This window comes from Ciona intestinalis, unplaced genomic scaffold (genome assembly GCF_000224145.3).
Source record: "Ciona intestinalis unplaced genomic scaffold, KH HT000068.2, whole genome shotgun sequence".
NCBI lineage: Eukaryota > Metazoa > Chordata > Ascidiacea > Phlebobranchia > Cionidae > Ciona > Ciona intestinalis.
The window spans coordinates 269,992-286,410 of record NW_004190390.2 but is presented as its reverse complement, the minus strand read 5'-3'; the positions used below and the strand labels follow the sequence as shown (position 1 = coordinate 286,410).

The following is a 16,419-nucleotide window of genomic DNA, read 5'->3' as shown; positions in this document are numbered from 1 at the left end:
ATCGGACAAAAATAACAAGCTCAGTTTAAATTTTACACTGACATCACAATGTCCTGTACTATAACGTATTATATAAACATAATGTAACTTACCTAAAACAGTAACCAACAAAACTTCCGCAAGTAAAGTCAAGATACAAAAGACCTTTTTCATAGTTACGGTAAGCGCAGCTTCAGCACTGGAACTCTATTTGTTTATACATAAACACTATTTTCGTATAATCTGTGACAAATAAATTTAAACCGTACAGACGTCCATATATACAACGAAATAAAAGACGCTACACATAGATCGCTAAACACACTTTTGTTACTAACATTGAAATACTATTATCATACGCTTATATGGTAAATTGTGCCGAACAATACTAAACAAACCCGCTAAGTTAAGGTTTACGCTTATGACAACAACGCTGCGAAATATATGTAACCTTACCGTACACCATCGTTAATACGAAAATTGCTGCCGACCTCGCCTGCTCTCTCTACGTCCAGCAAATTTCTAATAAATCCCTTGTCGTGTAAACGAGAGTAATAAAGAAGCAGAGGTAATCGAAAGTTCAATAAATGTAAAAATATTTCTTTATTTAGTTTGGTGTTAAATAAGATCACTTTAAGAGTGTGTTTTAAATATATTTACTTTAATATGGTGGGGGGAGATGGGACACATTTCATTCCATTCCTAGTCCCATTTGTTAGTTAACTAAGAACAGTCAACGAAAAAAAAACGTATTCTCACGACTCCCAAAGACCATTGTAAAAAAACAAGATCAAAATAATTGCGTATTATGTGCTAAAAAGGTGTCTCATCTTTCCCCACCCTATAGTAAGTTGGGATAAGACCGTCCGCGTTTGTAGTTTTTTTATAAATAACAAGTTATGTTATTTTATCTCGTACCGCACATGGTAGTAACATTCGTGTTGCTATGACGACTGTCGTTGCCCCACGCGAAGATAAATAAGTCCATTCAATCATTTATTAGAGTTTTCTCCTTTAAACAGTCCTCTGATTCAGAGCTAAAAATATTTTCTTTAACCGACGGAATAATTTTTGGCTCTGGTTTTGCCAGCAGTTTGTCGCAGAGTAAAGTTTCAGCAGTTCGCTCGTACAGTGTTGCCAGATATTCTGTGGTATAATTTGAACCAAACCAATTAAAATATTCAGTATACGCCGTTGTATTGTTGTCCAAATATATAAGGTATTCGGCCAGGTCTGCAGCTGTTTCATAATCATCTGCATGAATGAATGAGTTTTCTGGAACAAGACGCAAAAGATCTTCTTTCCTCGCCCCCCAAACAACGGGTACCCTCCACGACTGTATACCGTTTTGCCAGAATTTTTCCGAAACGTAATCTTTGCAATGTAACGCGTTTTCAAAAGCGAGATAAAATTTATATGACGCAAGTCTATCAAGAGATAAGTCGTTAAACTCTGCCGCATTGTTGAAGCATTTTCCAAAACGTTCGACCGGCAGACCTGCTTCTATTAATTTATCGACATATTTCATTCGTTCGACCGATCCGTAGAGAACATTGCAGTTACTGACCAGCCACAGCTGAAAAATATGTTTATTTTATTAAATACGAAATATACTAAAAAATAGCCCAATGGCAAATTAGTTGCTCTATAAAAAAATTGTAAAAACGAAGCTCGCACTGCTACCATTGTGTATGGGTGTTTTGTCCTCAAAGTAGACATTTACCACGGTTGGCTCAAACATAGTGGTCCTTGAGGGATGTCAAAATTGTTGGTTTATATACAATTATAGATACCACACCTACAAAGGTTGTAGCACCATGAACTTGATTACATTCCGTTACGCCATAATAAAGGCGCAAACATACTTTGCCACGTTTGACTTGATGAATACAAATCCGTATTAAATACAAAACCATATTAAATACAAAACCATATTAAATACAAAACCATATTAAATACAAAACCATATTAAATACAAAACCATATTCAATACAAAACCATATTAAATACAAAATCATATACTCACGGCGACTCTAGTCTTCTTAGCTACAGCCGCGCCAGTATCTTTTAATCTTCGCGAGAAGATGTCCCGGGCCACACCGGCTTCTAAATACGGCGCAAAAATATCAGAGTCTCGCCGATAAGTCATTGTCCAGTTAAAAAAGTGATCGTCTTTGTACCACTTTGCCTTTGTGTTATAATACTGCAGGTACGACGGAGCTTCAACCGACCAGAACACAAAGAATTGATCTGGGTTTCTGGCAACAAAAATATGGTTAAAAAAAGAAGCAGACGTATTGATACATATATTTATGGTGGGGGGGAATGGGACATGTTTTCATTCTCTTTTTTCAAGCCATTTGGTAGTAAACAAAGAATATTTAAAGAATTATAGCCTATAACTGTTTAGCCCGCGACTCTACGTTGGTATAAATAGTCCAAAACACGATTACGAAATATGAGATGTAGGAGCTAACAGTTTATGCTATCCTGCCCCACAGTACTATAAGTCGGCCCAGTGATGAAATGACGCTGAATAACATTTCTCGCACAGACACTACAGTTTAATAACCTTGTCTTGTTTTCCCATTCAAGCAACTCCCTTGTCACATCAGTAAAGTGAATAACAACTGCCCGTGCTTCTGAAACTCGGCTCTGGTTATATGTGACCGTGCAGAGGCCGGCTGCGAAGCCATCTTGCCGGTGTATCTTGGCATACCCCCATTCAGGGTTCCACAGTAGTATCAGCGGCCTGGTAACAACAAAGCGTAACTATATAACTTCCGCGTTTGGTGCGGCGGTTTGAGGAAATAATGCATAGTGAGCACATAACACCGGATACCTTATAAACAATAGCATTGCGCAAGCAATATACTATACTAACAGTATGGTGGGGTAAAATCGGATACCGTTGGCAGCTAAATCCCTTATTTCCCGATCATGTTTTGAACAAATAACAACGCTTTTTAGGGCAATGAGGATAAGGATGTTTAATGCTATAAATATAACTTGTTTACTATCAAATGGGAAGAGATAAGAGAATAAAAACATGTCTTATCTTATCCCACCCTACTATATTTTTCGTTGCTTTATTTTTACGTGTTATAAAATGGGTTACATAACAGCGTTACGCTCTTAAAATCACGAATATAGGCTACTGCCATCAATACAGCATCATTACTTTATTAACCCAGCCAAACACATGATCGCGTTCCGGGAATGCGGCACGAATAAACGCAGTCAATCGCCCAGAGTAACCACTATTCACCTGATGTTTTCAGTCTTCTTTTCGACATGCACGAAAGAATATTGCCGTGTCAGGTTGTTGTGGTAGCTGGTGCTTTTTCTGACGAACTTGCTCGAAAAGTTGGTGATCACTATTATAGTGGATGTTGTCGAAATAAGGAACACACCGAGTAAAACTTTTCTGTAATTTAGCTTCAATAAATAGTCCTTACATTGACACATACTCTCATGCAGCCTGCGCTCATCAGACTGGAAAGTTTGAGCAAGCGTACTTTCTCTGTATTTTGTATTTTTTTCAGTTGCTGTCGGTATACTGTCTCAAAGCGGAGAGCCCCTTTGTTTAATTGTGACTTACAGTGCTTTGTCCAAAAGTAAAGTAAACCGTTTGGAAACACTATAGTGTGGATACTCTGAATCGTAGATACTTCACACGTCCCGAAAAAGTAATGAACAAAAGCGTCTAAATTTTCTGTTTGTGCTGTCCACTCTGGCCTTTCATAGGTTCCATGGCGTGTCGCACTGCGGATAATACACATATACACGTTTGTTTCCAACATTACGATTAATACAGTAGCGCGGGGTAAGATGGATACCGGTAGCACATAGTATCCGAAATTACCTGTTTTAAACAATTACAACGCTCTTTAAGACTCAGGAGGATACGGTTGTATAATTCTTTGAATGTTTTTGTTTACTACCAAATGGAAGAATGCCCGGCGCCGTGGCATAGTGGTTAGCGCGCCTGCCTGTAACCCAGAGGTAATTAGTTTGAGACTCGACGCTGTATATGTGTCCTTGAGCAAGACACTTAACGACAATTGTCCCAACCCAGTGGTCACTAATGGGTTGTCCAAATTATCAGCCATACATAAAAAAGAATGAAAAAAAAAAAATAATAATCACCCACAAAAAAAAAAATAATTACCCACAAAGTAACATACATGGTAACTCGTAAGCTGGCACGAGGTGTTAAACCCGTGTTATAACGACTGTCGTTTTCCGGCCACGCGAGGATAAAGTAAGTTACATTCATTCAAAGTTAAAAAAAGGAAAACATTTGAAGATAAAAGAGAATGAAAAACATCTTACTCAACCTGCTAAACATTTAAACCACTTATAATGTAAACAGTTATATTGTGCTCTGTTTTATTATTGTCACAGTCACAGTGTACATGTTTTTAATAAATATAAAACAACTTTTTTAAGACTTTAAAATAATGAGCGAAATTTAAAATAGGAGCTTTTTATGCGATGGCTGGCATGTAATCCCCCACGCTTGGTGGTTTGGGTGGAAGAGGAATAAAACCATCTTCCTCTTCTTCATAATCTTCTGCTTCTTCTTCACTAAAAGGATCAGTCCCAACACCACTGGGAAGAGTGTTTGTTCTCTTGCCCAGTCTCCCGCCTTGCTTAATAGAAGGGAGGGCTTTTGGAACGGGAGGAAGCAATGGTTTTGGGTTAATTTGGCCAGGAGCTAGAACAGGAGTTGGCATCATGGAACCAGGTTGGATGGGGGCATCTGGACCATAACTTATTGAAGCGTACTTGAGTGTTGCCGATTGCTTCTGTAAATTGACGCGAATATAATTTTCATCTTTTAATGCGTGTAGGCTTGCACGCAGAATTGCAAATTTTTTTTCCCATTGTTTTTGCGATCTGATTAATCTTTGTTTCAACGCATATATTTCCTGTCTTTGCTGTTCCACTACTCTTTCAAGAGATTTTGAATCCTGAAGTGCCCTGTTTCTGCGCTGGTTCTCTTCCTTCTCCTGTGTAAGACGTAACTCAAACTTCTTCCTTTCTTCTAGTAACCTCTTCTCCAACTCAATCTCCATTTCTTTGAGCATCTTCTCCCGATCTCGTGCTGCACTTGCAGCTGCCTGCTCGTTATCTGCAAGTTTTGAAGCCATGTCTTGTTCCAATGCAAACTTCTGCCTATCGAGTGCTTTCATAGCTTCCATCTTCTGCTCCCCCATCTCCTTCTTAGTTTCTTCTACCTGATGCGCCAATCTTTTCGTGGCTTCTCTTTCTTTCTCAACTTCAACTTTAGCCTCCATAATTTCCAGTCCGAGCTGTTTTATCTTTTCTTCCCTAAATTCTAAAGAGTCCGTCAAATCGTCAACCCTGTCATTCAGTTTACTAATTTCCACTTGTAGCGACTTATTTTGCTCTGTCATTGCATCGAGTTCTGACGTGTCTATAGTTATCTCTGTGGCTTCAGGTTGAGCAGCAAGTTCCACTCGAAGTTGTTCCATCTGCACCTCCATCATTTGAATAACAGATTGATGTCGACTAAGTTCGGCTTCCAGAGTCGCGATTTTGCCCTTTTTTCCTGAAGAATCGTCAGAAACAAGCTTCCCTGCCAGTTTTGCTTCATAATACTTCTTATAATGAGAAGCCATTTTAACCAAAGCATCTTGCAACTGCTGTTTGAAACTTCTCCGTACCACAGCAACCCTTTCTTCATGCAACTCATGCACATCTCGAAACCGATCATTAAGTTTTGTATACAACTCAAAAGCTTTGTTTTGCAACTTCTCCTCAAATGCCGCTTTCATAACTTGTTTTGTAAACTGAAAATCCCTTTTAACTTTAGCCATGTCTTCCACAAGCCTCTGCACAGTTTGAGTCATTTGTTTAATGTCAAGAATCTCGGTGTCATATGTTTGTGTGAACTGATCTGATGCCAGAAACCCAACCTGTTATTCAAATAAATCTTAAGCGTATTAAAATAATGATGAAAGTAATAAACAAGCACTGCCCTATTAACAATCCTTAGTAAATATACTCAAAAAGCCATCAATTGAAATACAGTAACTACTTATAAAGTAAAAAGTATATATATAACCCTTTTCCTTTTAATACAACTATCTAATGTGGTTATAGGTTGCAATGCTGCAATTACAAAGGACACATGCAGACATGCATTAATTTATTAAAGCAAGCAATAGAAACAGCTTGGGAATATGTGTCCTTTACAAACTTGGTGCATAAAAAGTAGCTACTATATCATAAGCTAAGTTAGCACAGAAATTTTTAGTGTTGCCGACTACTAACACGTAATTACTAACACCTGAGATGTAAGTTGCAACACATAACATATTGCTTATATTTCCAAACAGACAAAGTACTATGTGATGTCATAGTACATTTGTACAGTAATACCATAGACTCACGAGACAAAACTAGTTTCATTTTTAATAAATACAAAAGTTACTTTTTTAAATAAAAGGCAACAAATTTCACCTGAAGTTTGTCAGCAAGGGAGGGGCGGAGGGAACTCTCGTACGCTTCCCCAAACTGCCCGATATCGCTGACAGCAAGCATGTCGTCATCTTCCTCGTCCAACTTACGGTTTGTGAGGATTGAGAGCGCCATCGTGGGTTACAGATGTTTTACATGGCTTTTAAACATTAAACTTAAAATAGTATTTTAAAAACTAATACCTAAAAAATAGAATGGATTCTTTTAAATGTTTATATAACAAAATATTTTTTTAACATCGTTTTAAAAACAATAGCGAAGATCATGATTTAAAGACCAAACAGAAGGAAACCAACAGCAAAACAACAGTTGTTAAAAGACATTATAAATAAAGTATTACTATAGTATTATTTATTATATATACGTATATGATGGCGTACTGCAATATACACATTAAAGTTAATAAGTTATATCATTAAATTAATAATTAACTCTACTTTTATAGTTAGCATAAAACGTAAATATACACAATTTTACTGAAACTAGATGTCGGGACGACAAGTCCATTAATTTTCCCAATCATTTGTCAATCTAAATGCTTTGCGTATCGGAGTAACACTAAAAACACGAACATTTTCTTAATTTACAAAAACTCAATTCAAGAATTTTAGCTTCACGAAACCATAGTGATATTTTAATACCAGAGGGCGCTATTAGGCCACATTTGAGCATGTTAACATAGAAATCTAAATAAAAAACTGGCTCAAAGGACTTTTAAACTCGTCCAAGGACTTTTAAACCAATAACCATATCTTCACGTTCGTAAGAAGGTTTTGTTAATTGTTAAAAACACACGATTGGGAAATTTAGGAAAACATATGCTAACGGTATTTATTTTATCCCACAGTACTTTTTTGTTTGTTCGGTGAAATATGAATGAATGCAACTTATTTATCCTCTCGTGGCGGGACCAGAGCCATAGAAAAACCGAGTAGTCCAACCCTATGTTACGTAAAACACAAATTGAACGGCAGTTTGGGTCCAAAATAACACAGTAGGTATAGGGAAGATGTATGTTTTTCGGTAAAATACAAAAAAACTTGGGCCTAAAAACAAATTTAAAAGTTAAAAAATGTAAAAAACATGTGGCATTTGTTTTCTGTGTCAAAAGAAGTCAAAAATTAGAATTAGAAGCGGTTGATTTGCGACATTTTAGTCATTTAATGCGGCTAAATTTCTATATTTTTTCTAAAAAATGTTTGGTAGGGTAAATAGAAGCTGTTTTACACCTTCCCACGAAAGGAAAACACAAACAAATCCTAACAAGTTCGTTTAAACCCATTGCCAAAGTCACCACTTTTGCTCTATTTTGGACACACAAAGACGGCAGTTGGACTACTCGGTGTTTATACGACTCTGGGCGGGACAACACGACAGTATATACAGTTAAAACACGGGGTTTCTGTTTCATATACCAACGGGCCGCGTATAAGTTACAGCGTATGTAACATGGCAGTTATTTGTTTTGACGTTGGTTTTGGTATCATGTTGCTACAAAGAAATACGTTTGCCAGTCAGGTGTAAGTAATCGAGTGGCGAACTGTAATGTGTGTGTGGGCACGCTCATATTTGCCACTTGCATGTACGAGGTGCAAACATGACGTTGTTGTTGGCGTAGTGAGACTGTAAAAGTGAAATTACCCTGGCCCAGCTGCAACAATAGGCAAACGTACTTATAATCGCTATAACTGTTGTTGACGAATTAACTTTCTAGCAGTAAATAGCTTTAAAGCAATGGTACGTGCATATACCACTTTGTGGTACATGAAAGTCTTCCGGGTGATACGTGAACAACTTCCTTAGGTTTACTAAAATAGCTTTAAAGCAATGGTACGTGCATATACCACTTTGTGGTACATGAAAGTCTTCTAGGTGATACGTGAATAACTTCTTTAGGTTTACTAATCAATCGTTGAAAGTAAATGAAATAAAAAGCTAATTGCGGGCTCTGCGCAGTAATTTTTCGAAGTGATGGTTATTTTAGAACCACTGCTTTAAAGTAAGTAGTTTAGTTACCAATATTTACTGCAAGCACGCAGGGTTAAAATGGAACTGGAGCTACGGCAATTTCATGCGTATGAACATGGCCTTGTAGGGAAGACAATTTTAAACAGATTTGTTGTTGAAAGAGTTCTCGGTAAAGGCAGTTTTGGTATCGCATGTGCGGCTCATGATAAGCAAAGGAGAAAAACGTAAGTTTCGTGCGTGTATTTTATTGATAAAGGTAAGTCTAAGGTAGAAAAGTACTTATAGTTACGCGCATATAGATAATTAATGAGACAAATGATTTACACACATTCCATTTTTAGAGTTGTTCTTAAAGAAACAAATCTCGGGGCTGAAATTCCAAAAGAAAAAGTACGAGAAGAAGCAGTTCTACTAACTTCGCTTAACCACACACATATCGTTCAGTTTTATGAATGTTTCTTTGACTGTAACTCCTTCTACATTATCATTGAATATTGTGAGGTAAGAAATGCGATATAGTACTGTTGGATAAGATGGAACACCTTTAGCACATAATGTCCAAATATCCTGATCGTGTTTTAAACAATTAACAACGATCTATAGGAGTCGTGAGGATACGGTTATATAATTCTTAGAATGTTCTTTGTTTACTACCACATGGGACGAAAAAATAGAATGGAAAGGTGTTCCATCTTCCCCGACCCTACTATACATCTTTTAGGGAGTATAAGCCATATTGAATATATTTACTGTTTTTACGAAATTAATTACTCAGAAACGTTAGCTTTAATACCGTGCAAGCGTCATTTAAAGGGGCTAGGTGTTCTTTTGTTGTAAACGTGTGTTGAACAATAAATTCTTCCACGATACCAGGACAACAAGTGCTTGTGCACACACGTATATGCATGGAGTTGCAGAGGTTGCTGCGATTTTTTGCAGTGTTTGCGTTTTTTATGTTTACAATTAAAGCGCTTGAGCAAACAGTGCAATTCAGTGTGTGTGCGCAATTCCGCATTTGCCTAAATTAACTTGTGCGCTATATAGCTTCTTTACTGAAACGACAAAATAAAAGTCATGTTACATAAACACGAGAATTTGATAAAATTCTTCTGTATTCTGCACAGGGCGGCGATCTTGCAACAAAAATACGGAAAACTAAGGATAATAATGAGACAATTCCCCCGAATCTGTTTCTAAAATGGACATACCATATGCTCATTGCATTAGAATATCTACATTCCAAGTAATAATGCTTATTGATGTGGTTTCATTTACTGCGGCTATATATTATCTTTGTGGGGACACTAACAATCATCTTCTATTTTATGTCATACATCTCATACGTACTAATGAGTAAAAAGTACAGAATTCTGTGGGCGACAGTTTTGGGTGTGAATGCCAATTTAGTCATTCCTATAACGACCACTAGGTCGTGTTTTAAACAATTAACAGCGGTCTATATAGGAGTCGTGAGAATACAGTTTTTATAATTCTTTAAATTATCTTTGTTTAAATTACTACCAAATGGGGCGAGAAAATAGAATGAAAAGGCGTCCAATCTTCCCCACCCGACTGAATTCATTTACTTTACAGAAACGTTCTGCACAGAGACCTTAAACCAGCAAACGTGTTATTGGTTGGTAATGATGCAAAACTTTGCGACTTCGGTATATCCAGGCAGCTACAGCATACACAGCAATTGGCTATGACGTGTAACGTGGGCACTTTTACTTACACTAGCCCTGAGATGTTCAAGGGCCTGCCCTACGGCCCGAAAAGTGATATTTGGTAAAAGCTTGTTCAGACTTGTATTATACCACAAGTATACGAACAGCTTAATGGCGAAATGCATTCCTAACTTGTGACCCAAACGTGGCGATTTTGGGTAATCTGTAAAAAGTTTGTTTTTTTCACCAAAAGAAAAAATCTCTTTGACATAATGTGTACAAAATTTAAAAATCATAGGTTTTATAGTTTTTGACATATTGAAAAAAAATGGATGTAGTGGGGTAAGATGGGACATGTTTTCATTCTCTTTTCTCGTCCCAGTTGATAATAGAGTTATATAATTGTGTAAAACTGATTTTTATTATCAACTCTTGGCTGCTGTATAAAAGCGCTGTTAATAGAATTGTTCAAAACACATCAGGAAATATGAGATTTGGGTGCTAACGGTGTCCCATTTTACCCCACAGAACAATATTATCGTTTTTTTTGCTGCACCAGCATCGTGTGTATTTAACCTCACTTATAACTCATAGGTCTCTTGGTTGTGTATTCTATGAGCTCGTGAAACTGGATCCGATTACAGAAAACTTTGCAAGAGACTCTATCTTTAAATATATTAATCAGGTTATTTCCAAAAAAATTCTACCAGATCTGAAAGAAAAACGTTTTGACAATCTTTTTAAAAAGTGCGTAAGTTGTGCGCGTTCTCATGCCCAAGCAGCATGTGTACAATATGCTTTTATATAAAGATAGGAATGGTGTCTACGCCATCTATAGGTGGTTTGTCCAAGCATATAATATATACGCTCCGTCGTCGTGGTAGAATATACACTTAACGCGCTCGACCATAAAAAAAAAGAATATTGTATAGGCGTATTTATGCTTGGACAAGACACGTACCCGTATTGGCTACAGCTAAGTCACTTATGGGTTGTCGAAATATGAGTTATGCAATAATCAATTACCTGCAAAGCTACAAATAGGATAACTCGTAAGCTGACATGAGGTGTATGAGACAGAACACCCGTGTTATAACGAATGTCGATGCCCTTTACCACGCGAGGATAAATAAGTTACCTGTTTAACTTGCCTATCGGATTTGTATTCCATACATTTGAACGTCTGTTTATACGGTTTAACCTGAATAAATAAACGAATTAATGTAAACGATTTATCATCGCATGGCGGGGCAACTTCAATCTTAATAATACGGATCTTCTGTTTCGTACACCACGCACTCTCTTACGAGTTACCAGCACTATGTAACTTCGGGTTATTAACTTTTATTGTATATTTGCAGAATGGCAGTCTTTGACGTAAAGTCAAGGCCAACTGCATCGGAATTGCTGCAAGATTCTACCTTTAAACAATACAGGTAACAATGAAATGAGTAACATAATAGAATTTGTACGTCTATAATAACCTTGTTTTTTTCTAACAGTGGCGGTTCAGCTGGTCCAGAGGAATTAAAAGTCGTAGTAAAGCTAGGACGAATTGAAGACGAAAGGGTATTTAAAAAACTCTGGTCGTTTTAAGTAGATTCTTTTGTTATACATTAAACTTGCTTTATCCTCGCGTGACAACGACAGTCTTTATAACACGTATGTTCTGTTTCATACACCTCATGCCCACTTCCGAATTACCACGTATGGAACTTATAAGTACTTTTTTGATACGTGGTAACTCGTGAGGGGGCACGTGGTGTATGAAACAGAACACCCGTGTTATAACGATGTAACAAAATGCCTGAATCGCAGTCGAGCATACGCATATAGTTATCACACCTATTTTACCGTATTTTATTCACTTTGCTTAGGTCGGTGCAGTTTTCATTTGGGAATCTGAAAATGTTGACACGCAGGTATACAAGCTATACTAGGGTGGGGGTAAGATGGAACACCATTTCATTCTATTTTCTCGTCCCATTTGGTAGCAAACAAAGAACATCTAAAGAATTATAAAACCGTATCCTCACGACTCCCTTGGACCGTTGTTAATTGTTTAAAACACGATCAGGATATTTAAATATTATGTTCTAAAGGTGTCCCATATTACCCCACAAAACAAAATTTTTGTGTTTACATAATGCGTATTTTAGGCAACAACTGGGACAAACTTCATGTGCGGTAAAACGTTTGTAAAAAAGATTCCACCCTACGTACCTAAAATCTTACTTGGAAGACATCGTTTCGGGATTATTAATAGGTAAAAAGTTTCGAAAACCAAACTCAAGTTGAGAAATGATAATGCATTCGCAAAGTTAAACTAATTAACAACCAAATATATGTGTGGATTCATTAATTTTGCATGACCCGACTCATATGAACGATTGTCACTTATTTATCCACGTATGGCGGACAACGACAGTCGACAGAACACGCGTGTCTAATACTCAACCTTTAAAAAATGTACCAACTTTTTGATTGCTATCTTTTAATTTTGCGACAACTTGACTGATACTTAAATACAAAGTCTTATATAAACAGTACACCGACATAAAACAAGTTATTTTTTTTGATTACAGAGGGCATGACAAAGTGAAGCAAGAGTTCTTTGAGATTCTTAAAAACTCATTGGAAAAAGCAGAGGAAGAAGCATACTCGGTTATTGCAATGTGTCTCCCTGACCTCGGGTATCCAGTGAATGTTGTATCACGTTGGATGCAAGATGAGTTTCGTAGGTTTCGTTCTTTTCACTTGCATCAAGTTAATCTTGTGTTGGATCCGGAAAAGGAAGATTCGTTTCAGGTAATAGACACATGTGTTGTACGGTGAGTATGAGGTGTATGAATCGACGGTGAGTATGAGGTGTATGAATCGACGGTGAGTATGAGGTGTATGAATACACCATGTGTGTTTAGTGTATAAAAAGACATCCATGTTATAACTTGGCGGTGAGCATGAGGTGTATGAATACACCATTGGTGTCTGGTGTATAAGAAGACACCCATGTTATAACTGACAGTGAGCATGAGGTGTATATGAATACACCATGTGTGTCTGGTGTATAAGAAAATACCCATGTTATAGCTGGACAGTGAGCAGGAGGTGTATGAATACACCATCTGTGTCTAGTGAAAAAGAAGACATCCATGTTATAACTGACAGTGATCATAAGCAACGTTAGAAGTTGTGAAATTGCATTGGAAACTATATAATAAATAAAACATACTTTAGATGTGTAAGAACATATTTTCCGTGGCCAGCATCGCCAAGATAAACAATCTTGATGTAAAATTAACTTGCGGTGATATTACCACCATGAAGTGTGAGGGTTATGTCAACAGCTGTAATTCGTCATTTTCTCTGTGGAGGGGTAAGTACTTTTTATTTGTCACTTGTTTACCGTCGGGTGGCGGACGACAACATTAGTTAAAACACTGATGTTCTGTATCATACACCTCTTACGATTTACCACCAACGTAACCTTATTGGTGTTTTAGTATTTTTTTTTTAGTTTGTTTTCTTCAAATGTATCAATTATATTTTTGCATACTTTAAACCAGTAATTAACACTGCTAATGGTATACTAGGGTGGGTAAGATGGGACATGTTTTCATTGTCATTTGGTAGTAAACAAAGAAAACTTAAAGACTATATTACCATAGCCGCGTAACTTTAAAAGAGCGTTGTTTAATGTTCAAAACACGATCACGAAACATAGGAATTAGATCCTATAACGATATTCCATCTTACCCCACAGTACTATAATTAATACTGCAATATTATTATAAAGAAAGTACCAAAGCTTGTATTTATAGGAATGCTGTCAAATGCAATACTAAACCAAGGAGGAGAGCGTCTAACTGTGGAAGTTGGAAATTCCGATGCGGCAAAGAGTAAAACTATGAGGTGTACGTCTGGTGGGAACATGTCAGCATGTAGAAATATATTTCATATCAATTTACGGCGGGTTCAAGACGTGGAACGGGAGGTCTTAAATGTTTTACACCAGTGCGCAGAGGCTGGATTAAAGTCTCTGGCTATACCAGCCATAGGAACAGGTAAAATGTTAAGGCATATTGTGCTCAAAGAGACCATACTCGTTTGCTGTGCAAAATGTACGTCTGCTTTTCGTGTAATGAGTATCTAGTATACTGGGATATAATGATGTTGTAGGCTACAGTTCCACAGTGAGCATGAGGTGTATGAATACAACATGTGTGTCTGGTGTATAAGAAGGCACCCATGTTATAACTTGACAGTGAGCATGAGGTGTATGAATACACCATGTGTGTTAGGTACCTAAGAAGACACGCTTGTTCTAACTCGACAGTGAGCATGAGGTGTATGAATACACCATGTGTGTTAGGTACCTAAGAAGACACGCTTGTTCTAACTCGACAGTGAGCATGAGGTGTATGAATACACCATGTGTGTTAGGTACCTAAGAAGACACGCTTGTTCTAACTCGACAGTGAGCATGAGGTGCATGAATACACCATGTGTAAGAAAAACTCTGCTTATAATGCTTAGAAACGTTTTTTAATAAGACTTTAGCGGGCAGGCGGTTAAGACAGTTTGTTTTATTCTAGGTAATCTGAGGTTCAACCCAAAAGAAGTAAGCCAAGGCATAAGACGAGCACTGGAAAAATATGCAGATGAACAAAATACAAATAGGTCGCTAAAAACCGTAAATATCGTTGTGTTTCGACCAAATATGCTGGCAGATTTTCAAAATAGCGAGCTATAAGACTGTTGTATTTACTTGTACTTAATAGTTATTGCAACTATATTCCTAGCATGATTGTATTTGAAATATATAGTAGGGTGGGGAAGACGGGACACCTTTAGCACATAATATCCAAATATTTTGATCGTGTTTTAAACAATTAACAACGGTCTATATGGGAGTCGTGAGGATACGGGTATATCATTTTTTGACTATTCTTTGATTCCTACGAGAAATAGAATGAAATGGTGTCCCATTTTTCCCCACCGGACTATATTTGTTATTTATACTCGTGGCGGTGCTACTTAGTTAAACACGTTTTTTTATTGCGTACTGGGTGAGGTTTCATATACCCCGTGCCCACTTATATTTTTACCACATTTTGTGAATATTTTTGTGTAGCCTCAATTTGACAACCAATTAGTGGCCACAGGGTTGGAGGAAGGATGCATACACCTACAATATTAGCAGTTTGGGAAAATATAAGGACACTGAAATTATAAAGATAAACGTATATAGACTATGAACGTCTTCATCCTATATTTTGCATTCAATTTATTTTATATAGTTCTTTGCGTGGTTCTGTTAATTTTGTATTGGCAATTTTATTTTGTTTTTCGTTCGCTGTACTATTATTTTGTGTATATTATGGCCATCATTTTGTTGCAATAGTCAAACACGATTCCAAGTTGTTTTTATAGTGATTCAGTAATGATTCCGGCGCAAAGTTGTACAAAGTCATCGATCGTGCTAAAATAAGCATAAACTTAACTACATACTAATATAAGAGCAAAACTATTTTACATTCCCCGACGAAGAGAAAATAGCCGAAAGGAAAATGTTTCGATATCATATCAGATCGTCTCAATAACGCCCGTCGTCGAGGTACGTGATTTTAATTAAGCGAGATAATTACTTGCTTGCAGTTGTATGGTGTCGCACATCGTGGTTGGAAATCACGTCCGTTGCAATGGTACCAAATAACAACAAGCAAAATTGTCGCCAATCTACACAAATATGTAAATTAGGTTTCCTGATCGCTTAGCTAAACCTTAAGTACTCCTTGGCTTTGCCATACTCTTTCGATCCGCCAATTTCCCCCTGCACCAATTAACTGAAAGACAAATATTTTCCCATTGTATTCTGATAATTTGCGCAAGATTAAGTGCGCGGTAATATTTAAACAGTCAGCTCGTAATGTTATTTTTGGCAACGACTTTAGACCTAACCGCGCCACGGTTTTATCGAAATTGTTTTGCACATGTTTAATGCGATCATTCCTTTTGTCACGTCAAAGGTCTTGGATAAATATTTATCCCAGTAAGACTGTATATCTATTAAGAATGGATATTAGGAAATAAATATTACCTAAGCTCACCTGCAAAGGTTATAGAGTCATATCTGAGGGGAATTACGGCGGGCGTTATATGATACCATGAAAACGCAAACAAACAGACGGGCTATATAAACTACATACCCGTGTAAGTCACTGCACATAAGGTACTTGAATATGATAGATATATAGTAGGGTTGGGTAAGATAGACATTCATTCTTTTTTATCG

General features: G+C 37.1%; 4 protein-coding genes across 4 annotated transcripts; 2 read left to right on the top strand and 2 right to left on the bottom strand.

The window, feature by feature from the left end:
- Positions 1–967: 967 nt before the first annotated feature.
- On the bottom strand, positions 968–3,496 carry LOC100178701 (galactoside 3(4)-L-fucosyltransferase-like). Its single transcript, XM_009862956.3, has 4 exons — positions 3,248–3,496; positions 2,552–2,731; positions 2,006–2,237; positions 968–1,555 (listed from the first exon to the last, which is right to left on the bottom strand). Exons 1-4 carry the CDS (start codon positions 3,445–3,447, stop codon positions 968–970), a joined length of 1,200 nt encoding a protein of 399 aa, XP_009861258.1. The 5' UTR covers positions 3,448–3,496.
- Positions 3,497–4,339: 843 nt separating this feature from the next.
- On the bottom strand, positions 4,340–6,671 carry LOC100177916 (uncharacterized protein C10orf67, mitochondrial-like). Its single transcript, XM_026838270.1, has 2 exons — positions 6,472–6,671; positions 4,340–5,924 (listed from the first exon to the last, which is right to left on the bottom strand). Exons 1-2 carry the CDS (start codon positions 6,601–6,603, stop codon positions 4,470–4,472), a joined length of 1,587 nt encoding a protein of 528 aa, XP_026694071.1. The 5' UTR covers positions 6,604–6,671; the 3' UTR covers positions 4,340–4,469.
- Positions 6,672–7,903: 1,232 nt separating this feature from the next.
- Positions 7,904–13,024, top strand: LOC100180267 (serine/threonine-protein kinase Nek11-like). The gene is made up of 10 exons (XM_018815352.2): positions 7,904–8,681; positions 8,799–8,958; positions 9,582–9,700; positions 10,051–10,245; positions 10,719–10,871; positions 11,486–11,560; positions 11,627–11,693; positions 12,002–12,046; positions 12,284–12,390; positions 12,710–13,024. The coding sequence occupies exons 1-10, from the start codon at positions 8,536–8,538 to the stop codon at positions 12,957–12,959; spliced, it is 1,317 nt and encodes a 438-aa protein (XP_018670897.2). The 5' UTR covers positions 7,904–8,535; the 3' UTR covers positions 12,960–13,024.
- A 323-nt stretch (positions 13,025–13,347) lies between these two features.
- LOC113474989 (poly [ADP-ribose] polymerase 14-like) lies at positions 13,348–15,578 on the top strand. The gene is made up of 3 exons (XM_026838273.1): positions 13,348–13,500; positions 13,946–14,188; positions 14,720–15,578. The coding sequence occupies exons 1-3, from the start codon at positions 13,362–13,364 to the stop codon at positions 14,875–14,877; spliced, it is 540 nt and encodes a 179-aa protein (XP_026694074.1). The 5' UTR covers positions 13,348–13,361; the 3' UTR covers positions 14,878–15,578.
- The last annotated feature ends 841 nt before the right edge of the window (positions 15,579–16,419 follow it).